The 23,624-nt window shown below is 42.0% G+C and overlaps 3 protein-coding genes across 3 annotated transcripts in view; 1 reads left to right on the forward strand and 2 right to left on the reverse strand.

The window, feature by feature from the left end:
• Positions 1-140: 140 nt before the first annotated feature.
• On the reverse strand, positions 141-6,644 carry skp1 (S-phase kinase-associated protein 1). The gene is made up of 6 exons (XM_079738695.1): positions 6,560-6,644; positions 5,813-5,912; positions 5,590-5,663; positions 4,193-4,336; positions 1,057-1,197; positions 141-905 (listed from the first exon to the last, which is right to left on the reverse strand). Exons 2-6 carry the CDS (start codon positions 5,907-5,909, stop codon positions 870-872), a joined length of 492 nt encoding a protein of 163 aa, XP_079594821.1. The 5' UTR covers positions 5,910-5,912; positions 6,560-6,644; the 3' UTR covers positions 141-869.
• Positions 6,645-7,257: 613 nt separating this feature from the next.
• On the reverse strand, positions 7,258-17,123 carry ppp2cab (protein phosphatase 2 catalytic subunit alpha b). Its single transcript, XM_079738363.1, has 7 exons — positions 16,779-17,123; positions 11,697-11,906; positions 10,589-10,762; positions 9,326-9,415; positions 8,880-9,041; positions 8,364-8,482; positions 7,258-8,081 (listed from the first exon to the last, which is right to left on the reverse strand). Exons 1-7 carry the CDS (start codon positions 16,878-16,880, stop codon positions 8,009-8,011), a joined length of 930 nt encoding a protein of 309 aa, XP_079594489.1. The 5' UTR covers positions 16,881-17,123; the 3' UTR covers positions 7,258-8,008.
• A 4,121-nt stretch (positions 17,124-21,244) lies between these two features.
• Positions 21,245-23,624, forward strand: part of ube2b (ubiquitin-conjugating enzyme E2B (RAD6 homolog)) — an 8,124-nt gene continuing 5,744 nt past the window's right edge. The window contains 2 exon segments of the mRNA XM_079737608.1: positions 21,245-21,405; positions 22,405-22,510. Coding sequence (XP_079593734.1) covers positions 21,362-21,405; positions 22,405-22,510 — 150 coding nt within the window. The 5' untranslated portion in view covers positions 21,245-21,361.

The following is a 23,624-nucleotide window of genomic DNA, read 5'->3' on the forward strand; positions in this document are numbered from 1 at the left end:
TAAGTTAATGGCCTATTTGTACTAGACTAAAATATATATTTCAAGGTGTGGAATACAATCAAGCCCAACAACAAATAGTAAACATTTGTTTGGGATTATACACAAGCCTAATTTGTCAGATCCATCCTACAAGACACGAGTTGATTTCATAATCATTTATTACATGGTCGATAATTCTAAATACAACCGTAGATCAGAAATTCCCTACTCAACGCAGTACGAATAGGAATTACCAAATGTCGCATAACACACATTTAGATTTCCAAGAAGGACTAGTCCATATTATGCACTTTTTCTCACACCATTTCCTCGAATGCTCAGCCATGCTGATACAAGCCTGAACCATGCGCACACACACACACACACACGCACACACACACACACACGCACGCACGCAAACACACACGCACACACGCACACGCGCAACTCAAGAAAGGGGGATGGTGTAAACAAACTCAGTTGAACATTCAATTTTCCGGAGTCCCAGAATTACACCATTTTATTTCATCAGTGGAAAACGTTTTATTGTCCTGTTAAAAAAAACTCTGAATAGCTAAACGACAAGATGGAACCAAACAGTGGATCTGATCGGAATACACAGAAAGCAACTCATGGTGCAAAACTCAGAATAGGGGTAAAACAAAAGCTGTCGTCTTTTAAATAAAAGGCAATTTGCACCACACAAGGAAGTTAAAAGTCCATGCTATGGGTAAAGGGAATGCAGAGGGGGGCAGGAAGGGGATGCCTCAGTGGCCACTAAATATACTAAGTGTAAATATTAACAAGTATGAACAACGCCAGTGCAACCAGATAACTTGAAGAAGCCGTTTAGTTTCAGTGTGGTAGTGTTGTCAGGATCCCTCCTGTTCCTACTTCTCTTCACACCACTGGTTCTCTTTGCGTACCTGAGGACCAGAGAGAGACACACAGGTTGTTGAAATGGACTATTCTGAAGCAAAAATGGCGGTTTGTAGTTTGTAGTTACTAGCATCCTAGTACTTTACGTTCATGCTTCCAGAGAACCAAGTCTGATAAGAGGTTCTGGGTTGGTTTTACCTGGGCTTCTTCCTCTTCTGTGAAGTCATTTTTGATGTTGAACGTCTTCCTGATTTCCTCAGGGGTTTTGCCTTTGATCATGTTGGCCACCGTCTTGCAGGTGACATCTAGGAGGCCTTTGATATCCAGATAGTTAGCAGCCTTAATGAGAAGAGATGTGCAATACATGACGGGTGAGTGACAGCACGTTAATCCACCTGCTGACAATGTTCACACAATACGTTAACACTGTAATAGTCTTCAAAATATCAGTAAAACAAGTCAAAATATATCTCTTAATACATTTGGGAGCCGAGATTGGCTGACCAGAGTTTGAAATTATAACTACTCACCCAAAATAAATCGTATGAAACTGGCTTCAGCCCAACCCCACACATATGAACTGCTACATATGAAAGTAGCAGTTTTATAAACAGACACAAGCGTTGCCAGCACTTTCGTATGAGTGTTCATGAAGAGGTTCTGCACCACATAGAAACACCATGGCCACCGTTCTGAAGCGTTGCTATGACTTGCTAGGGGAAATTTGCTTCTTTAGTTTCTTCTAACAGAAAAGATGCCAGAACGGGACCGAAATTCTTAATGGTTGACACTTGCAAAAGCAGTCAAAGGAAAAATAGCAGTGTTTGCCAGGGGAAAAGTGTAGAGGGGATTATTAGTACGACATGCTTAACAAAAGCTCTGTAGTGAAAGAATAAAGCCCTGACCAATGCTGGATTTTAGTGGCAGATACCGATATTGGGGAGTAATTGATATTGTGGGGGGGCTGGTTTAAGCAGCCTCACCTTGGGAAGTCTAATTGGCTTCTAGTGCTGGGTAAGGCTGCACACCTGTTACACATTGAAGTGTGCACAGGTTGAACCAACCATTACGTAGACCCCATGACAAGTTAATTATCAAACCTTTACAATAAACCAGATTTTTAACAACGCCCCGTTTCCTTGGTCTGGAGGAGCCCGAAATAAGTCCCCTATTGGAGTGTGGCATGGACCTTTGCTACAGTTATATCGACCGATATTCAAACTATAGATATAGCGGCGGTTTATCGGCTCGATATATACGGTGACGTCCTTGGGGTGGAGCAGCTCCATGGGATTTGATTCTCCCCCCTCCAGCAATGCAGCAACATAGCATTAACACCATGAGCCAAAGGAACCAATGAACTGTACGGGGAGGAGCTACTAACCTTCACCAGAGCACAATGAAAATAAACTGTACAGTTGGCAGATTTACAGAACTGAGGTCTGACAATAAGACGCATTGAAGACAATGCCACCCTCCCAACAGGTTTCCAAACATATAAATGCATGCAGCAAAGAAGGCCACAATTTTCAGCCGCACTTACACCTGTCATCAAACACAATGCCGAAAACTGGTTTTTGGGACTCTGATAAGAAGAGAACCCATCCAACATGTCTTTTGCAGAAAGAAATAACTTTCAATTAAAAAATACTTGCTGTGTGATATCATGCAGTATTCCTTGTTGGACAACAAACAACAAGTGTGTGTTGACACATTTCATTGAACCGAGTCTGGAGCCAGCTCCGCTCAGATGACCGTTCAGTGTTACCCCTTAGGCTGAATCTATTGCACCATCTCTGCACACGAGTGACAACATCCCATCAATTCCAAATGTGTGACGAGTCTACCCAAGATCAACTTAGTAAGCTACGTAGTTAGAGAATTTAAAAAAAAAAATCACCCAGACAGAAGAACTGTGGACGTCGGACAGCCCCCTTGTTTCACCGAGCTTCTCTGAATGCGTGGGGCAGCCTTCGATAATGCAACTTGTGTATCTCTTAAGAGGCCATTACATGTATCAAATAGAAAGACATCCATGTCTCCAGTGACAGTTAAAGAAAGAATGTTCCAACTTAGTAGCTGTCCGGCTAGACCATCCACAAAAACACTTGCGTAAGTCCACATGCATGTGAATGCCGCTGGATGACTAAGCACTTGGTTCTGGTCTTACATGGTTTGTAAAACAGCAGTGAGAAAGCCCAAGCCGTTACCACTAATAATTCAGCTCTCAGTGGCAACTAGTGGACAAGACAGAAACCGAAGGCAACTCAGTGTTTCCCACAGACAGAACGCCGTGTATTTGCCAGCGTAGGGGGAGGGGTTCTTGTATTTAACTTTTTTCGTAAAAGAAAATCAATAGTATAATGTAACAATATAAATGTAAAATTAGAAATAATATTTGTCCTTCAACCAATCAGACCAACGATCGCAACAATCGCTTTCCTGTCGTCTTTGTGTTAAACCAGCCAATAGCGCGCCAAAGGGAAAAACCAGCTTGGTGATTGGCTCCAGTAAAAGCGGATCGGAAACCGAAAGAAATGTATTGCGCTCCAGCCCTTCTTTAATAGGTCCATGCTCCAGCCCCTGCTGCAGAGCGAATTCAAATCGTGGCAGAACGGGCTGAGGGTACCCAGACTAACACCATAGACCTATCTCAACTATAACCGCATTTCACATTAATCACATCTTTTGCTGCGTTACCAACTTTTTCTATGCTGACTTAAGGTGCGGGATGTTCAATATCAATAACGTTGAGTTCATAAGGGCTAACATTATCTTTTCTGAGTTATCAATAATTTTGGGCACAGTATATCATACTAGACTTTGGTAAAACGGTCGCCGACCGTCTTCTCTGTGCCAAATATCCCGCTGCTTCGGGTTTTCCTTTGATTGGCGTGTTGAGAGGAGCAGGCGAATCAGTTGTTAATAAGTGTACCCGCGCTGGCACGAATGCGTGCTTGTCTCTGTGTGTATGTTTGTGTGTGAACGAGAATGTCAGGGAGAAAGAGTACTATGAGGAGATGAATGAACGGACCGGTATTCATATTTAAAAATAGCAAAAAAAGAAAGAAAAAATAAGCAGAATCAATTTGTGGCGCTCGGTGTGGATTGTATGGCGCTGCGCCACACATTGGTCTATGCATTGGAAACACTGCAACTAACCCTGAAACAGGGCTGCTTCCCAGGCACCCCTCAAAGACCATTTGAAGGCAAATTATTCCTTATTTTTTCACACTAAAAACAATTAAAGATCAGGGAAACCCTTTAGACTCATTTGGCCTCCCACCCTGTTTGGCAAGAGCAGGAGAACTGTTAGTGTCGGATGAAGTCTCACCAGAATGAGCTCAAACAGGGTGCCTTGGTCAACTTTGAGGAACTCCTGGTCCCACACGGGGATGTCATCTGTCCTCTTCTCCTTGTTCTCGTCGTCCTCGGGTGGAGGGGGGTCGTCCTTGTGATGGGTGCACCACTGAATCACCTGCCGATGGGAAATTCACAGCAACAAGGAGCCTCAAGTAGGGTTGGATAGCGGTTGTGATACCTCGGTATCACGTGGTACCTATTCTAGTTCAATTCATCAGTGCCAAATGTCAGTAGCTCAGAGGCTGAGAGCGCATCTGGTGAATGAGAGAGTATGGTTCAGTATAGTTATCCCAGGTACCGTTACCATTACCCGTTCAGATGTGAACGGTACCCAACCCTAGCCTCAAGACATCCGATTCATCAGAGCAAAATGCATTCTTCACACCGATGTCCGGTAGCGCTCTTGCATCAGACTGCACAATCAAATACAGTCTAAATCTCCAAAGGTACTCGCCTATGGTAATCGTTTTGTGGTGCTTTTTTCACCCCCATGGTTTCCACTACATATATGGAAAGTCAGTATTCAGCCGTCTTTTATAAAGTCCATGTCAGTCACACCCACGTAGGAGCTTGGCTATTCAGTGTATATACCAGCTTCTTACTGTTGTAGAGCTAGAAGGATCAACTACAATGCCGCCCTCCCAACAGGTTTCCAAACATAAATGCATGCAGCAAAGAAGGCCACAATTTTCAGCCGCACTTATTCCTGCCATCAAACACAATGCCGAAAACTGCCGAAAACTGGTTTTTGGGACTCTGATAAGAAGAGAACCCATCCAACATGTCTTTTGCAGAAAGAAATAACTTTAAATTAAAAAATACTTGCTGTGTGCTATCATGTAGTATTCCTTGTTGGACAAACAAGTGCGTGTTGACACATTTCATTGAACCGAGTCTGGAGCCAGCTCCACTCAGATGACCGTTCAGTGTTACCCCTTAGCCTGAATCTATTGCACCATCTCTGCACACGAGTGACAACATCCCATCAATTCCAAATGTGCGACGAGTCTACCCAAGATCAACTTAGTAAGCTACATAGTATGAGAATTAAAAGAAAATCATCCAGACAGAAGTAAGAACCGTGGACGTCAGACAGCCCCCTCGTTTCACCGAGCTTCTCTTCTGAATGCGTGGGGCAGCCTTTGATAATGCAAATTGTGTATCTCTATATGTTTAGTTTGTACGTTTTTCGATACCAATATTGTTGTATTCGACTGTATGAATACAAAAATATTGATATTGAATAATGTACCATCTTTAAAGTTAACTGTGGTAAACTAACGTCAAGTAGTATGCTGGCCTTATTTAACTGGGTCCTGTCCTACAACAATTGATAGCTACAATTGTTACAAAAGTTCACCATTTTACCTTTTTGAGGATGGCAGCATTCACATTAGGAAGGGGCACTGGGTCATCATCACCTTCATCGTCCATTCCCAAATCTGGCCAAGATCATAAACAGGAGAGTACATGATTAATCTACTCAGTGGAAACAGGTTAAACCGGTATGATGAGGGTTAGAGGCAAGGGTATAATGATGGTTAGCCCTCTGACACAAAAACAAGCATTCCTCTGTAAAACAAGCAGTCACCTTCCAACATGGTCTTGATCGTGACAGACTGTTTGGCGATCTCCACATCAACCTCGAAGATCTCCCCATCGGAGCTCTGCAGTTTTATTGTTGGCATGATCTGAAACACAGCACAATGGTTATAATGGTTTGAATGACTTAAGGTTAAACGTTAGGGCCGTTTGCTGTAATGTTACGGGTTATTACTGAAAGGTCCCGGCTGATCTAGTCTAACTAACCAGCCACCAGGTTACACATTGTATTCACAAAAAGGCCCGCATATCACAAACTGAATTAACTTATATGACAAAATAAATTCAAGTGTGTAAACTAAATTGACAAAATGTGAATGAGCTAACATTTAGAGAATGATCTAAGCAGTTAATAAAGTATGGGGAAAACAAAGCTTTACAGATGACGTCGGTGTGGGGTGACTGGTAGCATTAGCTCTGTGGAAATACAAACATTACGAGACGAACCGCACGGAATAAACTCATTGTATCAGACCCTAAAGACACCTTACACGACAGCCTTACATCCTTGGGTAAAACTGAATAACAAAGCCTGAAATGTGAGCTGAAACGCTGCCGCCGTTGGTCCCCATGCTAACTCTGGGTGCTAACGTTAGCGTCACAGTCAGCGAGGCCTCCTAATATAACACCATAAGTGCTCTTCTGATTAAAATGCATAACGTATATGCCAGAGTGATCCGTTCATTATAGAGATGTATTCAAATTTCGCGACAGAAATATCCGATAATGTTCTCACCGCAGGTTTTGGACCAGTCCGAAGGTAGATATCCAACAACAGTAGGCCGTGTAACCGACTTGTCTGCAGCAGTCCGGTAGTGAGTCTGCTGTGAATCCCATCGACCGCTTGGGGCGCTTTGATTTTATGACCCAAGCAGTCTGCTGTGAAACCCGTCAGCCGCTTGGGGGCGCTGTACTTTGTCAAGACAGGAGGCAGTGGTGGAAATATTGTTTTTTTGCGTGATTATTTTTTATACGTGTGAGTGTAGTTATAGTGTTGCTAACCAAATAGTAGTCTAATTGATCTTAGGGGTTCAAAATGTCGATAAAAAATAGCGGATGTTAGTGTATGTAATAATAATAACCATGGGAGGGCGCTAACATGTTCCTGGGATCCCTTATTTTCTAAGGAATTAGTAAACGTATGTGTTCTTTAGATGCTATAATTTAGGCAACCATTCTATACATTGAATGTAGCCTAGTCTGTGTGTGTGTGTGTTTGTTCGTGTTCAAGTTAGTTTGTGCTTCGAAATAATCTGCAGAGAAACGTATTATGAAACCACAAGATGAAAATGGTCTAAAAAGGCTAGTAAATGTGGTCGATTTATGCAGAAAAAAAGGCTAAATAAATCTGGCGACTACCATGTTGGCTCTATGGGGGTCTCCTTCAATTATGGGCTCAAAAACACACTTGGGAGTACCTTTTATTTTTTTTATTTGAATGGATTGGTTAATACAGACTCTTAAGTTAAGATGGAGTCAGTCAGTGGATGTGTAAATACATTCCATCTCTTTTTGCAAAAAAACAAAATACAAATACACCCCAGGCATGGTGAATACAAGACGTTTTTTCTGGAATAAAAAGAAAGAAAAGAAAAAAAACACAAAAATGTTTCATACCAACGAACAACTGTGAGAACTTTAGAGCCATACAGAAAAAATAAAGATTCAAATATTTTTTTCTTTACAAGGTATTTTGTCAGCATCTTCGGACCTGTGTTCCATTCGTTTTCGATTTACAAAAGTGCAAATAAATCATGTTTTAAAAATCCCCAAATGAAAAGGCATCCCGCGTTGAGAATCCATAACCATGTGGGTTGAAACAGTCGTGTTTGAAGTAACGTTGCGTCGCGTTCGTCTCTGACGTGTGCATTCTGTTGTGACAGAGGGGGGCTTGGGGGCTAAAATCATTAAAACTAATGATTTTAGTAGTGATTATGGCACACACCTTTTGGTCCATCCGTCGACACAGGACACTTTCATGTCAAGACAAATTAATCGATTGCTCAGTAAACTCTTGAGTATTCAACACTATGTAAAGTCCCCCCTCCCCCACAATAAATCTTTGTACCATTAGCTTACTGTCCGTCTTTCCTTGTAGCAGTTGCAATAGTGTTTTTTGATATATATTTATATATTTCATCATGGCAATACTAGAGTGGACTACACAGGGGTCAAAGGTCAGAGTCTACAGGAAGTAGTCTGGGGTGCGCCGGGTGACGTGGGGCTCCCCCCGGCGAGGTGCAGGGTCAAACTGCAGGCTGCAGAAGGGGGGGAACAAAAGAGTAACATCAGTTAATATAATTAAAACTAGCTCTGAATTTATGCAGATGAGATGCTTTGTGAGAGGTAATTAAAGAGCAAGTTGGGACAGGGCATCATGGCATCAAACCAGAACACTCTAACAACTAAACAAACATGACCAAATGTTATGACCTAAAACATTTGGGTTACGATATTTGCCAGAAATATTAAAGAAAGGCATTTGGTGAAAATGACATTGCTTTCCTCTCTCCCTCCAGCCTTTGTTTGATTAAACTTACAAGGAATATTTGAGGGTGTCATCCAGCTCCATAATAGCCGCCTGGTTGCCACAGCGATAGCAGTAGTTGGGAGCACTGAATATCGTCACTACGTTTCTCTCATGGCACCAGTTGTAGCCCTGTTGTGAAGCAGACACATCAATGACTGGACATTTCAGGGATAATATGATATTCCACATAATATCATCTTAAATATTTGTTCAACTAGGAAGTGAGAATGACTCATTATTCGAAGATGGTTTATGGAACACTTTTAATAGAGTGTGTGCGAGTCTGGGTTACAGTTCCTCACTCGCAGTCAAAATCTTTTCCATCTTCATTTTAAAAATAGCATCATCCCATATATCCCAGTAATATTTTTGTATCTGCCTTGGCATTACCGAGGGGAGGCCCAACATAGTGGACTGATACAATTGAGAAATTTCAACATAAATCTATTTTACAATCCATTAGACACGGTCCCTGGTAGGTGAAAGTACGAGGAGTGGAGACGGGGGGCGGGGCTGGAGAACTCACCTCCATGACCAGCTGGTGGGCGCGGGACACCAGCGTGAGGCGATTGGCGTGGTTGAAGGTCTCCGAGATGTCCTGTCCGAAGGTGTAGCCGGCGCCCCGGGGAGAGATGCCCCAGCCACCGCGGTCGTCGGGGTCCGACCACAGCAGGTCACACATGGGACCCTGGGGTGGGGCAAGAGAACGCAGGATATTAGAATAGGGAACAAATCGTCCATCTTATAAATCTCTCACCTCAATTTGGAAATGGGAAATTCTACCGAATAAGAAATTGTAACAGGCCAAAATAAATCTCTACAATATCTTTTTGTGGTGAGTTTCCCACAAAATGATTGCTTTTCTCAAAGTTTCACTTGAGATTGGTATGTTCTATCTAACAGTCCCCATCACCTTTACTGAAGGGTTTAATTTGATGAGGGATGGTTTGGCTGAAGGACCATTGATCTCACCTCGTGGGGAACCTCTTGTAGGCGATCCAGGGCTCGGATGTGATCCAGTGTGTCGATGGATGGCGACAGGCCCCCGTGGAGACAGAAGATCTGGGAGGAGGAGGAGGACGTATTAGTCATTAGCATGGAAATTCATTAATAAACATGAATCTGCACAGACTATATTGTTGCCCATCTCGATCATCAATGTCTTGCAGGGATTTCCCCTAAAGCCCTCTCACACGTGCAGTCCCTCCCTGCATTTTAACGGAATGTATCCCTGCTGAAGACCTGATGTAATTTCCTGATCACTGCCAGTACAGCTGTGTTGTGACTAAAGGCAGTACCAATGCTTGGAGAGACACACAAATTGTTATGTCCATCTGGTGCAGTACGCCTTCTCATGGAGCGGGCGAACCAATCACAAGACTCTGTATTTGAACAGTGGATGGCTTCAATAATGGTTGCATTACCGCCACCTGCTGGATGGTCCCTTGGCCCATCATTTACAGTATTGCTATAACATGTGTGAAAGGGCGCAAGATGGGAAATGTGCCAGAACAAAGCTGCATGTGTGGGGAAAATCCCTAGCAGTGCCTGAATGGTTATCCCAGTAATTGACACTATAGAATTATGGGGAAACACTATAACTATGGGTGAAAGAATCTTGAGTCTGCCTTTCTGAATTCCTCTCTATTCATCTATGCCTATAAAAAAAGAAATAGAAAAATAGAAAACAATCTAACTATCATAGTAACTAAATAACTAGCAAAGTGTGTGAGACAAGACAGTTGACAGCCGGGACTTGGGAACACCGAACCTCCCATACTATGTAAGTTACACCAAATCGATTAACAGAATTACAATGCAATGGTTTTATCCAATTTGACACTTATTCCCTCTTTCATTCAAAGGAATAAAAACAGTGACCTGTGTGGGTCGGCTAAGCTCAGGAGGTAGAGCGGGTTGACTTGTAACCGGAAGGCTGCTAGTTCAATTCCGGCTCCTCCTGGCTGAGGTTCTAGGTGTCCATGAGCAGGACACCTCACCCTAACTGCTCCCGACGAGCTGGCTGTCGCCTTGCATGGTTGACTCCGCCGTCGGTGTGTGAATGTGTGTATGGATGGTTGTAAGTCGCTTTTGACAATAGCGTCTGCTGAATGCCCTACAGCTAAATGTGACCATAGTCATCAGAACACACAAATACACACAATTGTCAATCTTAATGCAGGCCCATCCTGACTGGGCGAGTGTGGACGTGGGTGCAGCTCTCCCTCCATTTACCTGAGAGTCCACCAGGGCGGTGAGCGGGAGGTAGTCAAACAGGTCGGTGAAGGACTTCCACACGTTGGCGTTGCCGTATTTGCGAAGGCACTCGTCGTAGAAGCCGTACACCTGCGTGATCTGTCTGCTCTCATGGTTCCCCCTGAGGATGGTGATGCGCTCTTGGTAGCGCACCTGAGATGATCATAAAGTGTTTATATTTAAGTCACAATGTTGATGAATGACACTGAATAGATCCTTGATCCTTGATCCTCCTTGATCCTTGACCTCAGCTCACGACAGCTCTTCAGTTCTCTGCACCTCTCACATTCACATCCAATAATAAACCAGTTTTTTCTTTACTTCGTTTACTTTCTTATCCATGCACTTAGGCCTTTTGTCCATGTAAGGCGCTGGCAAGTTCTGCCATAGCAGCCAAGCATGCAGCTACTGCTGTGGGACAGGGTGTGAGTGGCTGTTGCTTTGGACTCCTTTACACAGGGACGCACGCTCCCTTTAGTCACTACAAGGAGGGCTTAATGTAACTCGACTGAGACATTATTTCAAAGATACAAAATATCAGGTATAGGGCACAATTGTATTTATGGGATTTCTGCTGCTTGTAGCAAGCGGCATGCATTAAACAAACCTTATGAGGTAGTATTTTCTGTATCACTGGAAGTGGGAGTGTCTGCTACACACGACTTTGGTTTGTGTGAATAGGATGTCTGTGTATTTGGTCTGCATTGACCCGACCATAAAGAAAATATGTAGTTGGTGGAGGCCAGAGTGTTTCCTAACACAGTAAAAAGGGACACTACATTACCACCAGGTGTCCTCACAATGTTGAGGGGCCATTAGAACCAATACATTACGTTTGTGACATAACAAGTTTCCACTCCGATGTATGACGCAGAGCTCATCTCAAGCAGTTGATGCTGTCCGTCCATCCGTTCCTTTGAGCTGGTCGGCAATCCCACATTATGTCACAAAGGGAATGATTTTGAAATGGCTATTCGGGATGAATAGGAGCACTTACAAAATGACTGATTATTACAGAAACAGGCCAAAGATGGGATGGCAATGTTTTTGCATGACGTCAACGACATACGCAACTCCCACTACTCACTTTAAGTGCAACCAGTAAAGAGACGGTCTCTACAGAGTAGTATCCACGGTCTACGTAGTCCCCCATGAACAGGTAGTTTGTGTCGGGGGATTTGCCCCCGATCTTGAAGAGCTCCATCAGGTCGTGGAACTGGCCGTGGACGTCCCCGCACACCGTCACGGGACATCGCACCTCCTGGACGTTGGACTCCTTGGTCAGGATCTCCTTGGCCTGTAGACCAGAGGAAGAGGCATGTTAAGGGTGGGGCATGGCTGGAGTTCGGGGATAAGGGAGAAGGATCCATCACCTGATATCTTTACGCAGCGCTTTATTTATCACCAAATTCTGTTTTAATCACGATTAAGACAAAGGAAAGATATTACAAGCTGTCGATTTGTTTAGAAAATACTATGTAATTTCAATATACTGAACTGGGTATATTTACAGATAATTATAAGGTTTAATAATTAGAATATGGTGAGTAAACATCATTGAACAAAAGGTGAATTTTCTGATAAAACCATTTATGCTTTCCAAACTTAAGGGACTGTACGAGAGGCAGTATGTAGCTTCTTTTATTCATTAATGTTAAACCTTATTTCAACGTTTAATTCAGTGAGGAGCATATATTTACTGAAGCTGATAGTCTCCATTTCTATATGGACGCGTGGTCGATGATGTTTGACCAAGTGCCGAGCTTAAATGACCCTTAGTTGTAGCTACAATCCAGTCCAGAATACAGTCATTCCCCGCCAGGCCAGCTGGGTGTTTACATCATATTCGTCATAAGGCCAGCCACAATAGTCGATTAAAGTAACAACTGATAAGGCATAAATTACAGGGTAAGTTAGTTAACCCATTGATAAGAGGGAACTTCCTTCCACGAGTTAAAATAAATAAAAAACCACAAACATGCACACAGATGACAGTATCATAATGTGTAATTACATTTTAATATTATTCCCGTCTACAATATTTGCATACCATTTTAACTTGTAGAAACAAATGACAATGATGGAGAGTGAAGGCTAGGATGCGACAGTCAGTACAAACAGAGAGAGATAGACAGAGAAAGACATAGGAAGACAGACAGACAGACAGAGCGACAGAGCGACCGACAGACAGACAGACAGAGACAGAGAGAGAGCGAGAGAGAGCATAGTCTGTGTCCAGAATGCATTCCAACGAGAGAACTAAAAGCACCACTCAGAGCTGCTGACCTATTTAAAACACAAAAACAACACAATACACATGCCCATGCCCCCATGGGGCAATAGGCCTTTTAATTACAGGGGCAGGCAGACAGACTGCCCATGACTTTTATCTCTGAAGTCACTAGGTCACTAAACTGAAGAGAATATCAGAGACTTGGCCCGTCATGAAATTGCTCAGCAGTTTTTTTCTCAGGCCTTTTTGATGGAAATTCTGAAAAAATAACATACAAAACAGGCTTTCTGGATTCAGGAAATTTCGGGATAAGTGGCACTGACCAATCATTGGCCACACTGATTGGTATGTAGTACAATAGCCTATCAATAAACAGCCTTTAGCACAGAATTGAATTACCCAGTGCCAGACTGTGGTCTATATACCTGAAACATGAATATAACTGTGGTAAAACAAAATGCAAGGATTGCCATTTATTTCCCTTCACTGGAAGGAACCACAGAACCTGACATTGTCAGTCTATGGCTCAAACAGAACCCTGACACCTGACTCATGGGCTTGGTTAATGTTAAAACACTAACACAAATCCACACCCATGACCGCATTGCTCATGCATATTGCAGTATTTTGCTGGTATATGGCAAGTGACTAACCTAAACTATTCTTTATGACAGATGACATTGCAGTTTACTTGATTTTGAGTTAATCAGCAACTCACAAGTGACCTCATTTGTCAACAAGTCTAAAACGATAACATCAGAGAACCTTTGATGAATAGGATTATTGTGTCAGTATGCAGTCATTTACAATGATACAGCGAGTCATCCTGGAAACATTGTTTTACAATTTAAAATCACCACAGGAAATGACTTCCGGGATAACCTAGAGAGACAGTTCATGGGAGATCGTGATGATCCAATGGAAGGCTCAGTTTCCTACCAGGAACAATAATAAACCAATCATTGCTCACAACCTAAGAGTCAAATTTCAGTTAGGCAGTACAAGACCAGCAGCAGCAGAATAAAGAAAAGGATGACTTGATGTATTACATAAGATGTGGGACCACCTCACCTACTGTGGCTGACTAGCAGTAGCGGGAAAAAATACTTATTCACTCTGCCCAGTAAATTGAGGTAGGTCTGACCCCATTGAATTCACTTTACATGGTCAAAGGTGCTTCAAATGATGACTCCTGCATTTCACACATTCACTTTTGTTTAAACAGTGACGTCTTAACAGAAACCCGTTTACTTATGTATAACGTATGTGTTTTGATTGTTTCAGGTTAGCAAAATTTGTGTTAAAGCCAAATGGTTCTTAAAATGGGAATCTGCTATTTGTGGATAACCTTTGAAAATAGCGTGTGAAAATATTGTGTGATACAATATTATATCATAAGACCCCATGGAAATTAGTCTAAATTACCCAACTTTTCTGTGGACAGTGGTGGCTGGTTAGTGTAAATTTGTTATCAAGAAAGTAGCATACTTGTTTTTGATTTTCAATATTTTATAATATATAATACAATTGATTAAAATAACAAAAATAAACAAATGTATGGCTGCATCCCATTGTAACAGTAGACGATGACAACAACATAACACACCCACCCTCATAACACACCCACAACATGGCCATGACATCATAGATAAAGCTAAAGGCCTTGGACTAAGATGTACTAACCATACATAATAAATCAATATATATTTCATTTTTATACGATTTATAAAGTAGATGCATGTTTGTTTGTTAAAAAGAGAACATAAACAGAACCCTCGCTTTTCACACAGATCTAAGACCCAAGTTCAATCCTGGCAACTTAAATCACAAGCAATACTCAGAAAGGAGCAAGACATGAACTCTATAATGATGAGAGTTATATGTGGCTAAACTTCCCTCAGGTGGAGGGACAGCATCAGATCACGAGGACGCGTTGAATGCACCGATTGGCACGGTGGCTTTTTACACAGCATATCGAATTCTTCCATCACACCCCCGTAGATCTAAAAACAGACACTTTTCCTCCTGGTTCTATCCGACAGCACTGGCTGAGTCCCCTGGTACCTGCTAAACTAGCCCTCTCTAAAAAAAAAACACACACATACACATCAGATGACCATTGGGTCTGTCAGAGTCAGTCTCAATGGGGTGTGACTTGTTAAAAATGACACCTCACTTGCCAACTTCATATTCATATTATCCTTTAAGCAGCCTCGAACAGCTTCAGCATGCTCACATACATTCAGAAGGGATTAGATGGATAACTAGGCGGGCAGAGGGGTAAAAACTAGTGGATTTTGATAGGCAGCAGTATGATGTTTACCGTCTATGAGGATTTAAAGTTTTAAACTAACTATATGTTTTTTTCCCATTTACTGCAAGACGATTTAAAGCCAACTGCAACATGCAATGCAATATCATTAAGTATCATGTTTTTTAGAAACTCATTCAGATTTAAAGTTGAACAGGTTAACACAGTACGAAACAGAGAGATGGAGAGGGATCTAAGGGAAAGATTGGGGTCAGGCCGGATCAGACCAGAAAAAGTAAACATTCCCAGAACACTGCACTTTAAATGACTTGTAACTCTTTCAAGTCACAGCCAACTCACCGAACATGGGCCGAATGGACATCATCTTAAAACAGTTAGATCTAGATTAAATCGTATTTAAATTCAATGAACAGTGTGTCATTTGAACACTTTGAATTGGTTCTTGGGTCATGATTTCTTTCGATTTGTGAGAATCAGACATACTGGATACTATTCATGCTAGAGATGGAAGCTGGTTTATGCAATACAGTATTCAGTAATATTTTTACAGAATGATCAACTAAAAAGAAAATGTGTCAACATCAAGTAGGCCTACATCTATATTGAATATGATGAAGTAGACGAAGATGATGAAGATGATGTTGATAACGGCGAGCCTAACCACTTCATCTGCATTACCTTTGACCTGTTGAACAAGCCTATGATGCTTCTGGAACTATCTAGTACCGAACGTAGTGTTACAAACATTATACGATATTATTCAGCATCAGGTATTTGGAGCTGTGACTAGATGAGAGGCTGCTCTCAACATGCCAGTGTTTATGAGCAGGGCAGTAAACGTGTTGTGTGCCTTGACTTCCTCATTTACCTGCCATGCATCATCAGCCCTGCATGTGTATTAGATCCAAGATCATAGCAGTCAAATATAGGACATTATGAATCCCCGATGACAAAAAGGAGATAAACGCTAAGAGTGTGTTTCATAGCATAGATGGCAGCCAAGGATATGAACACTATGGACAGTCCAGAGACATGTACCCTACGGACAGTTCAGAGACATGGACACTTTAGACAGTCCAGAGACATGTAAGCTATAGACAGACCAAAGACATGTAGCTTATTGACAGTCCAGAGACATGGACACTATGGACAGTCCAGAGCGATGTACACTATGGACAGTCCAGAGACATGTACATTATGGACAGTCCAGGTACAGTATGGACACGGACAGTCCAGAGACATAGTAAATTATGGACGGTCCAGAGACATGGACACTATGGACAGTCGAGAGACATGCACACTATGGACACTTTGGAAAGTCCAGAGACATGTACACTACGGACAGTCAAGAGACATGGAGACTACGGACAGTCCAGATACATGTGCACTATTGACAGTCCAGACTCATGGACACTATGGACAGTCCGGAGACATGTAAACCATGGACAGTCCAGAGACATGTAAACTATGGACAGTCCAGAGACATGTAAACTATGAACAGTCCAGAGACATGTAAACTATGGACAGTCCAGAGACATGTAAACTATGGACAGTCCAGAGACATGTACACTCAGGACGCCATTTTAAGATGATCTGGAAGGTGGCGCGGCAAAAGGAAAATAATGCATTGAAACTTTCATGTAACATCGTTCATATTTCCTAACCTTCTCGCAAAGTGTTTTCACTTGGTTCTCCGACAACTGCTTGCAGTCGTTGAGCTGCTCGATCCAGACATCGATCTCTTTCGTGAACGCCTTTTCGTCCATTTCTGTGGTGTTCAGTCTGCGGTCTGATCAGCGGCCCGCTTTCTCCTGTAGACAGCGGTTCAACAACACGGGGTTTCTTTATCCGAAACGCACTAAACGCAGCGACCGTGATCCAAACTGGTGCCTCTTCTATTCTCCAAACACCGAGTGGGCGGATAGGATTAAGGGGGTGATAAAAACTTGCTGGAGGGGCCGCGGACTACACCAAAAGAACAGACGTCATCCGATTGACCCGCCCGCATGCCATCCATCAGACGCAAAATAACACCGGCTAGGAGGGCTGCTGGGCTCTGATTGGTTCCCTGGGTGGCTCTGTGACGTCTAATTGGCTAGTTCATGAATAGCTGAAGAAATTGACAACAATCACAGCAGAGAATTCCATTTCGTTTTCAACGAACGGTGTTTATTTATAGCCACTAAACACTCATGATCCAACAAAATGTGAATGAGATAAAGAAATATATGCCTAATTAATGGATTGGTGGTATCAAGGATTCATGATAATAAATACAGACAGGTATCCACAGAGCTTTAAGTCCATACATTTTCTGAATAGACATTTCATTAGACCGGATGCACTGACAATAGTAATCGAAGTCTCCATTTGTAGTGGTTATTGAACACACACACACACACACACACACACACACACACACACACACACACACACACACACACACACACACACACACACGCACGCACACACACACACACACACACACACACGCACGCACGCACACACACACACACGAACACGCACACACACACACACACACACACTCGCATAATCACAATATCAATGTCAATGACGTTATCCCCTTCCAATCCACGTTCAACCTGTGGTACCTGTATTGTCATTGTAAATTATTTTTTTTCATTATTTATTCTGCTGTGTGTGTGTGTGTGTGTGTGTGTGTGTGTGTGTGTGTGTGTGTGTGTGTGTGTGTGTGTGTGTGTGTGTGTGTGTGTGCTACTTCACATTTCCTCCTTTTGATTACTTCACATCAAAATATTCATATTTTATTATTATTTGAATGCTGAATACTGATACTGATATCGCCTATATATGTTTGATTAAAGGCATAGATTCTGGACTGTTGATATCTACCATCTAGGTCGACATATATGTTGAATAAGAAAGCCTTATCTTCGCTCTCAACTGTAATATGAAACAATGGATTTTATAAAGGATTCACATGTGTGTGAATAAAATAAACATTCCCTATCATCAGACAAATATAATGAGTATTTTTATCATTGAGTAGTATATTTGGTATGATGTAATAACTTTCATCAAGACCTTCAGAACAATGCCCTGGGTCATGTCAGTTACTCAAATCTACTAGCAGCAGGGCAGAGCAAGTGGCGCCCCCCTGTGGTTCAGCGCTTCATTAGGGATTTAGTGAGCGCCTCATTTAGGGTTTGAGTTAGCGTCGAATCAGTCCCTTTTCACCCGCCCTCCAATTAACGGAATCTATTTTGACCTTGCAAAGGCACTTTCAAACAGTTAAGCAGAGTTATTCCACCTGTTGCCTGTCTCAACGGGCCGTCGCAGAGGCCTATGACATTCTCCTGCAGGGCCAGAGAGGTATCGCATGAGAGCCCCATGTTAATCCGCAATGGACAGATGGAGAGAGCACATATTTGAGATTGGTCGCAGGCAATTGAGGAAAAAATAGCCAAATTTCCATGTAACTATCGGTATCAGAAGCCTGCCATTGTTGTTGGTATGTCCACACGGACAGAGATAAAAGTAGCTGGGTAGTGTTACTGCTGCTGTGTGCTTTGGTGAGGTCACAGGGATGTTGGCAGGAATGGGGACATTGTACTCACTCACATGCCCATGAAAAACAAAACGGCGTCTTGATTCACGCATAGTTTTTGTTTACCAGGCTTACATACCATTACATCAGAGTCACATTTTCGATTCATGAGACCCCTCCAACCCCTCCCTCCACCCATCCAATAACCTTGAGTAAACACTGGATGGTCCCACAGAAAGAAAGAGAGAGAGAGAGAGAGAGAGAGAGAGAGAGAGAGACACACACACACACGCACACGCACACACACACACACACACACACACACACACACACACACACAGACAGACAGACAGACAGACAGAGAGACAGACAGACAGACAGAGAAGCCTGAATAGAGTAACAAGGGAAACTAGAAGGTCAAATGCCTCTCCACCTCGTAAGAGTAAGATCACCATGACGACAGTGTGTTTACCTTTTTACGATTTGAACAAGATTTATACCACAGGGCACCATCTGCTGGCAATTTAATGAAATTACAAATTCACTTCATTTACAGTTTCATCTCAAATATACATTTATCTTAGTGTTTAAGTTACCCCCCCCCCCCCCCACACACACACACACACACACACACACACACACACTTTATCCTCACCACCATATTTGAACATTCAGGCTGAAATATTAATGACCATGATTTTTAAATCTTGCATTGATTAAGTTCCATTCAAGTCAATGTTTTGTAGGCCAAATGAGACATGTGAGCTTAATGTGGTGTAAATTGGAGTATCTGTATCAGTTAATATCTGTATTCTTGACCTACTGTGCACAATATTTTCATGAATATGTTATTTCATTTTATTCGTTTATTATTGCCACAATAGAACAGTTCTTTGTTTTTGAAAGCTGAAATATTTGAATGCACATCATATGACATTGAAGTTCACCTTTTGCATCACTTCACTAAGGCCCCGCCCGCCTATTTATATTATATTTAAAAATATTATTTGAACTGTGTCAGTTGGCAGTGATGGTCATTTGACATGTCATGGCCCCCTGTTCTAGCTAATGCCACATATAGCATCTGGTTACCATGGATATTAATCTGTCAGAACATTAGCAACTAGATGCATGTGACATGAAAAAGGAGAAGGAAGGGTTTGTGAGGACAAGGAGGCCAACATTACTAGTGAACAGACCGACATCATACTCAATAGCTCCATAAATATTCAGTTTCTAAATGGGCATCAAGCATACCTGGTCAGGTGAAATTTACTCATTCTCTTTGAGTTTGAGCAGATGAAAGTATTAAAAATGAGTTAATACGTTTTTTTATTATTTATTTGTTTATGTGTTGTTTTATAGATTAATGGAACCATCATCATGCAAACAATCATCACACAAACCTCTGTCTCTTTTTTCATATCCTTCTCAATCTCCCGTCCCATGCTTCATCGCCATGTCAACAGATGGAGTGAAGTGATTAGCTGCATGAAACCCAATCCCTTGTGGCACACTCAGTCCCCTGACCAGTAGAACAACACATGAAGGTCTTCACACATCACAAACAGAACCATTACCAAAACATCTATTCATAAACCTTGTCTCTGGCTCCCTTTGTGCAGGCTTATTTGTGTCCGGGACAAAGCCCTGCAATCTCACTCTGGCCTACATTTTCACAATAGCAAAATGTGACATTGACATTGTGGTCTATTGATGCCTGTTGTGCAGCCCTGGGGAGTGTAATGGCCATACGCCTACAGTGGGTCTAAGATACACAGCTATGCCGTGGACACCAGAGAGTGGCACCCGTGCACGTTTGCTAGGCCGTCTTTTCTTTTTCTGTCAATGTTCAAAGTATACAGTCAAGAACATTAATGCATACACAGCAATTAACTCATAAAATATAATCAAGAAATGTGATTTTATTGATTTATTTATACCCTGGTAGGAAAAAGCTTATTATATATATATTAAATCTATCCTCTTGTAACTCTGAAAAGATATGGTAAAATATGATCAATGTGACATCAAGTTGTTTCACAAATCCTGTCATGAGCTGGAATATCTTCCAATGTCTTTCGAATTCCTGGTTCATAATTACTTATTAATTAAACAAGAATTGTGCATAATCGGCTCAATTTGGATTGCATCACTAACAACTGTTTAGATGTTGTTGGAGCTCATACCATATGCCATCAAGAGGCCGCCAAAATGTGCCGCCAACACTTCAAGCTATTGGCTCATACAGACTAATTTATATGATGGGCGGAAATAACCTATTATACTCAATGATACAACCCCCCACCCTCTCTCTACTTTATGGGATTCAATCAATCTAAAACACATGAGAATTCAGCTTCACCAAGCCAGGCAGTGATGCCTTCATGGAGCCCATCTCATCTGAGGGGCCACATGAGGAGATGGCTGTAGTTCCTTGAGGGGCCATATGAGGAGAGGGTTGTAGTTCTTTGAGGGGCCATATGAGGAGAGGGCTGTAGGTCTTTGAGGAGCCATATGAGGAGATGACCGTAGTTCTGTCTGCAGGTCCCAGTCGCCTACGCGCTTCTTCGAAAGTGTGCGCGCATGACGTCACGACAGCAGCTCGCAAACCAGTTGTTTTGAGAGAAGAAAGGGGTGTCAGTTGAAGAAGATCCCCTTTCAGTTTATATTTCTAACGATTTTCTAGTCGATATTTAGTTCATTTTGGATTCGACCATGTCCACCCCGGCTAGAAGACGGCTTATGCGGGATTTTAAGAGGTAACGTAACGTTTAAGGACCATCTCTTGTGGTGTGTTTGGCTCCGGTTAGCCAGAGAGCTAGCATCTTAAGCTCGCCTAGCATAGCGCTAAACGATGGTGCATTGACAATGTGTGGGCTTGTGTTTAGATCCTGGGAAAAAGAGGCTGTTTTTCGTCAAATTAGCAACTTTGTTGTTTGTCCCTGCATTGCTCACGATGAAAATATAGGTCTAAAATGACGATGAATCTACTGTTGTGTGGTAAATACAAGACGCGTCCGGCTAGTTGGTAGACATGACTATATGTAGTCTTGTTAGTATAGAATATTATAGTATAGAATACTATCGCAGCTGAACCAAGTTAATCTACAATTATAGCAAACTGTTAACCCTGTCAAGGGCTGCTTTACTTTGTGTGTGTGTGTGTGTGTGTGTGTGTCTGTGTGTGTGTGTGTGGACCTTCGCCAATTGAACAGTGCCCAGGTATCTTACTGACCATATGGGTTGGACAAAGATAGCTATGGTAATCTGTAAACAGTAACATCAGAGGAAACCATGATAGTGACATGTTCATGGAAGAGTGTCTTTTTACCAAATACATTAGCTGATGGAGCTATTGACCCACACAGATGAAGTTTAAGGCACTACAATCTTATGTACATAAGAAAATCTTTCCCATGCCATGCTATCTGATGTCCGGAGCATATTTTTTACTTTTGGGATTTCGATTCCCAAAGAAAACCCAATAAGTTGATATAGTCAATTTGATTTAAATGGATTAGAAGCTACAATGTTCTTGGTGTTTGATGGTTACCTAGCCTGGCCTATAACACACAGAGACATAGCTTAATAGAAAACACAACACATAAGTAAGAGTAAGGCATTGTGAGACAGTGATTTTATTGGGATTAAAGGTTCCCTCCCTAGACCACTCATGTCATGCTAGGCTGTTGGTACGATGTTGGAGTTTGTGTTAATGTCCAGTTTCTCCCTTTCCTACTGCCACCACCCTACACCAGACTTCAAGAAGACCCTCCTACGGGAGTAAGCGGGGCGCCATCAGAGAACAACATCATGCTATGGAACGCGGTTATTTTCGGGTGGGTCCGTTTCCTGATCTCTCTTTGTTCCTTTAACAATCGAGCAGGACCATGAAGCAGGGATGGGAGATCAGTCTTTTTTGAAAAGCTAGAAATAAAGACGTCTCTCTGTTCAGTTTCAGCAAAAGTTCTAAAGAATTAGAATTATATCAGAATTATATATATATTTTTCTTAATGAAAAAGAAAGCACTTTAATCGTATCCATTTATTGGTAAAATGCTTTTAATGTTTAAAAATAAACTAAACTATAATATTCATATAATAAAAAAATGTGATACTTGGCAGCATCATCACAACAGGTTATTAAGTGATGAAAATAGAGTGTGTGAATGTGTCGGCCCCCACGGCCACAATGAGTAAATATCAAATAGCAATTATCACATTTATTAAGGCAGTCAGTTAAGTTTTGTCATTTTTGCTGTACTTGCTGTTTTGGGGCTGGTCTTACCAATGCTGGGCTTGAGGCTGGTAGGGGCCACAAGGATAAATAATAAGGGAGGAAGGTATGAACAATTCCTCAATTCCAGTCTGCATCTGTATCTGTGAGTCCGTAGAAACAAAGAATAGAGGAGAGCAGGAGGTAGATAAAACCCAGCAGGGGAGTGAGTGCACGAAGACGTGTCAATCTAGCTTACTATGGCTCTTAGTTTGACAATTATTAATCATATTGATTTACTCTTTCGTCTTGAAAGACTGTAGAGCTAAACCAAACCATAATGGGTCCAGAGAGATCTAATCAAGTAAAATAACAAAATCGAATGAGCCTCTCTGCTGTTATCAGCGGCTCATTCATCAGGTGGAGAGCCAGTACAGGAAGTGGGTTTGCGTCCGTCTGAAAGGACCGCATCAGTAAAACTTACTGCTGTTCGGTTCTTCAAACTGTTAGTGTTGGTCTGTTCTTCAAACTGTTAGTGTTGTTCTGTTCTTCAAACTGTTAGTGTTGTTCTGTTCTTTCAACTTTTAGTTCTGTTCTTTTAACAATTAGTGTTGTTCTGTTCTTCTAACTGTTAGTGTTGTTCTGTTCCTCAAACTGTTAGTATTGTTCTGTTCTTCTAACTGTTAGTATTGTTCTGTTCTTCTGTTAGTTTGATTCTGTTCTGCAACTGTTACTGCTCTGTTCTTCATATGGGTCGATGCC

This window comes from Pollachius pollachius (assembly GCF_949987615.1).
Source record: "Pollachius pollachius genome assembly, chromosome: 6".
Lineage (NCBI taxonomy): Eukaryota > Metazoa > Chordata > Actinopteri > Gadiformes > Gadidae > Pollachius > Pollachius pollachius.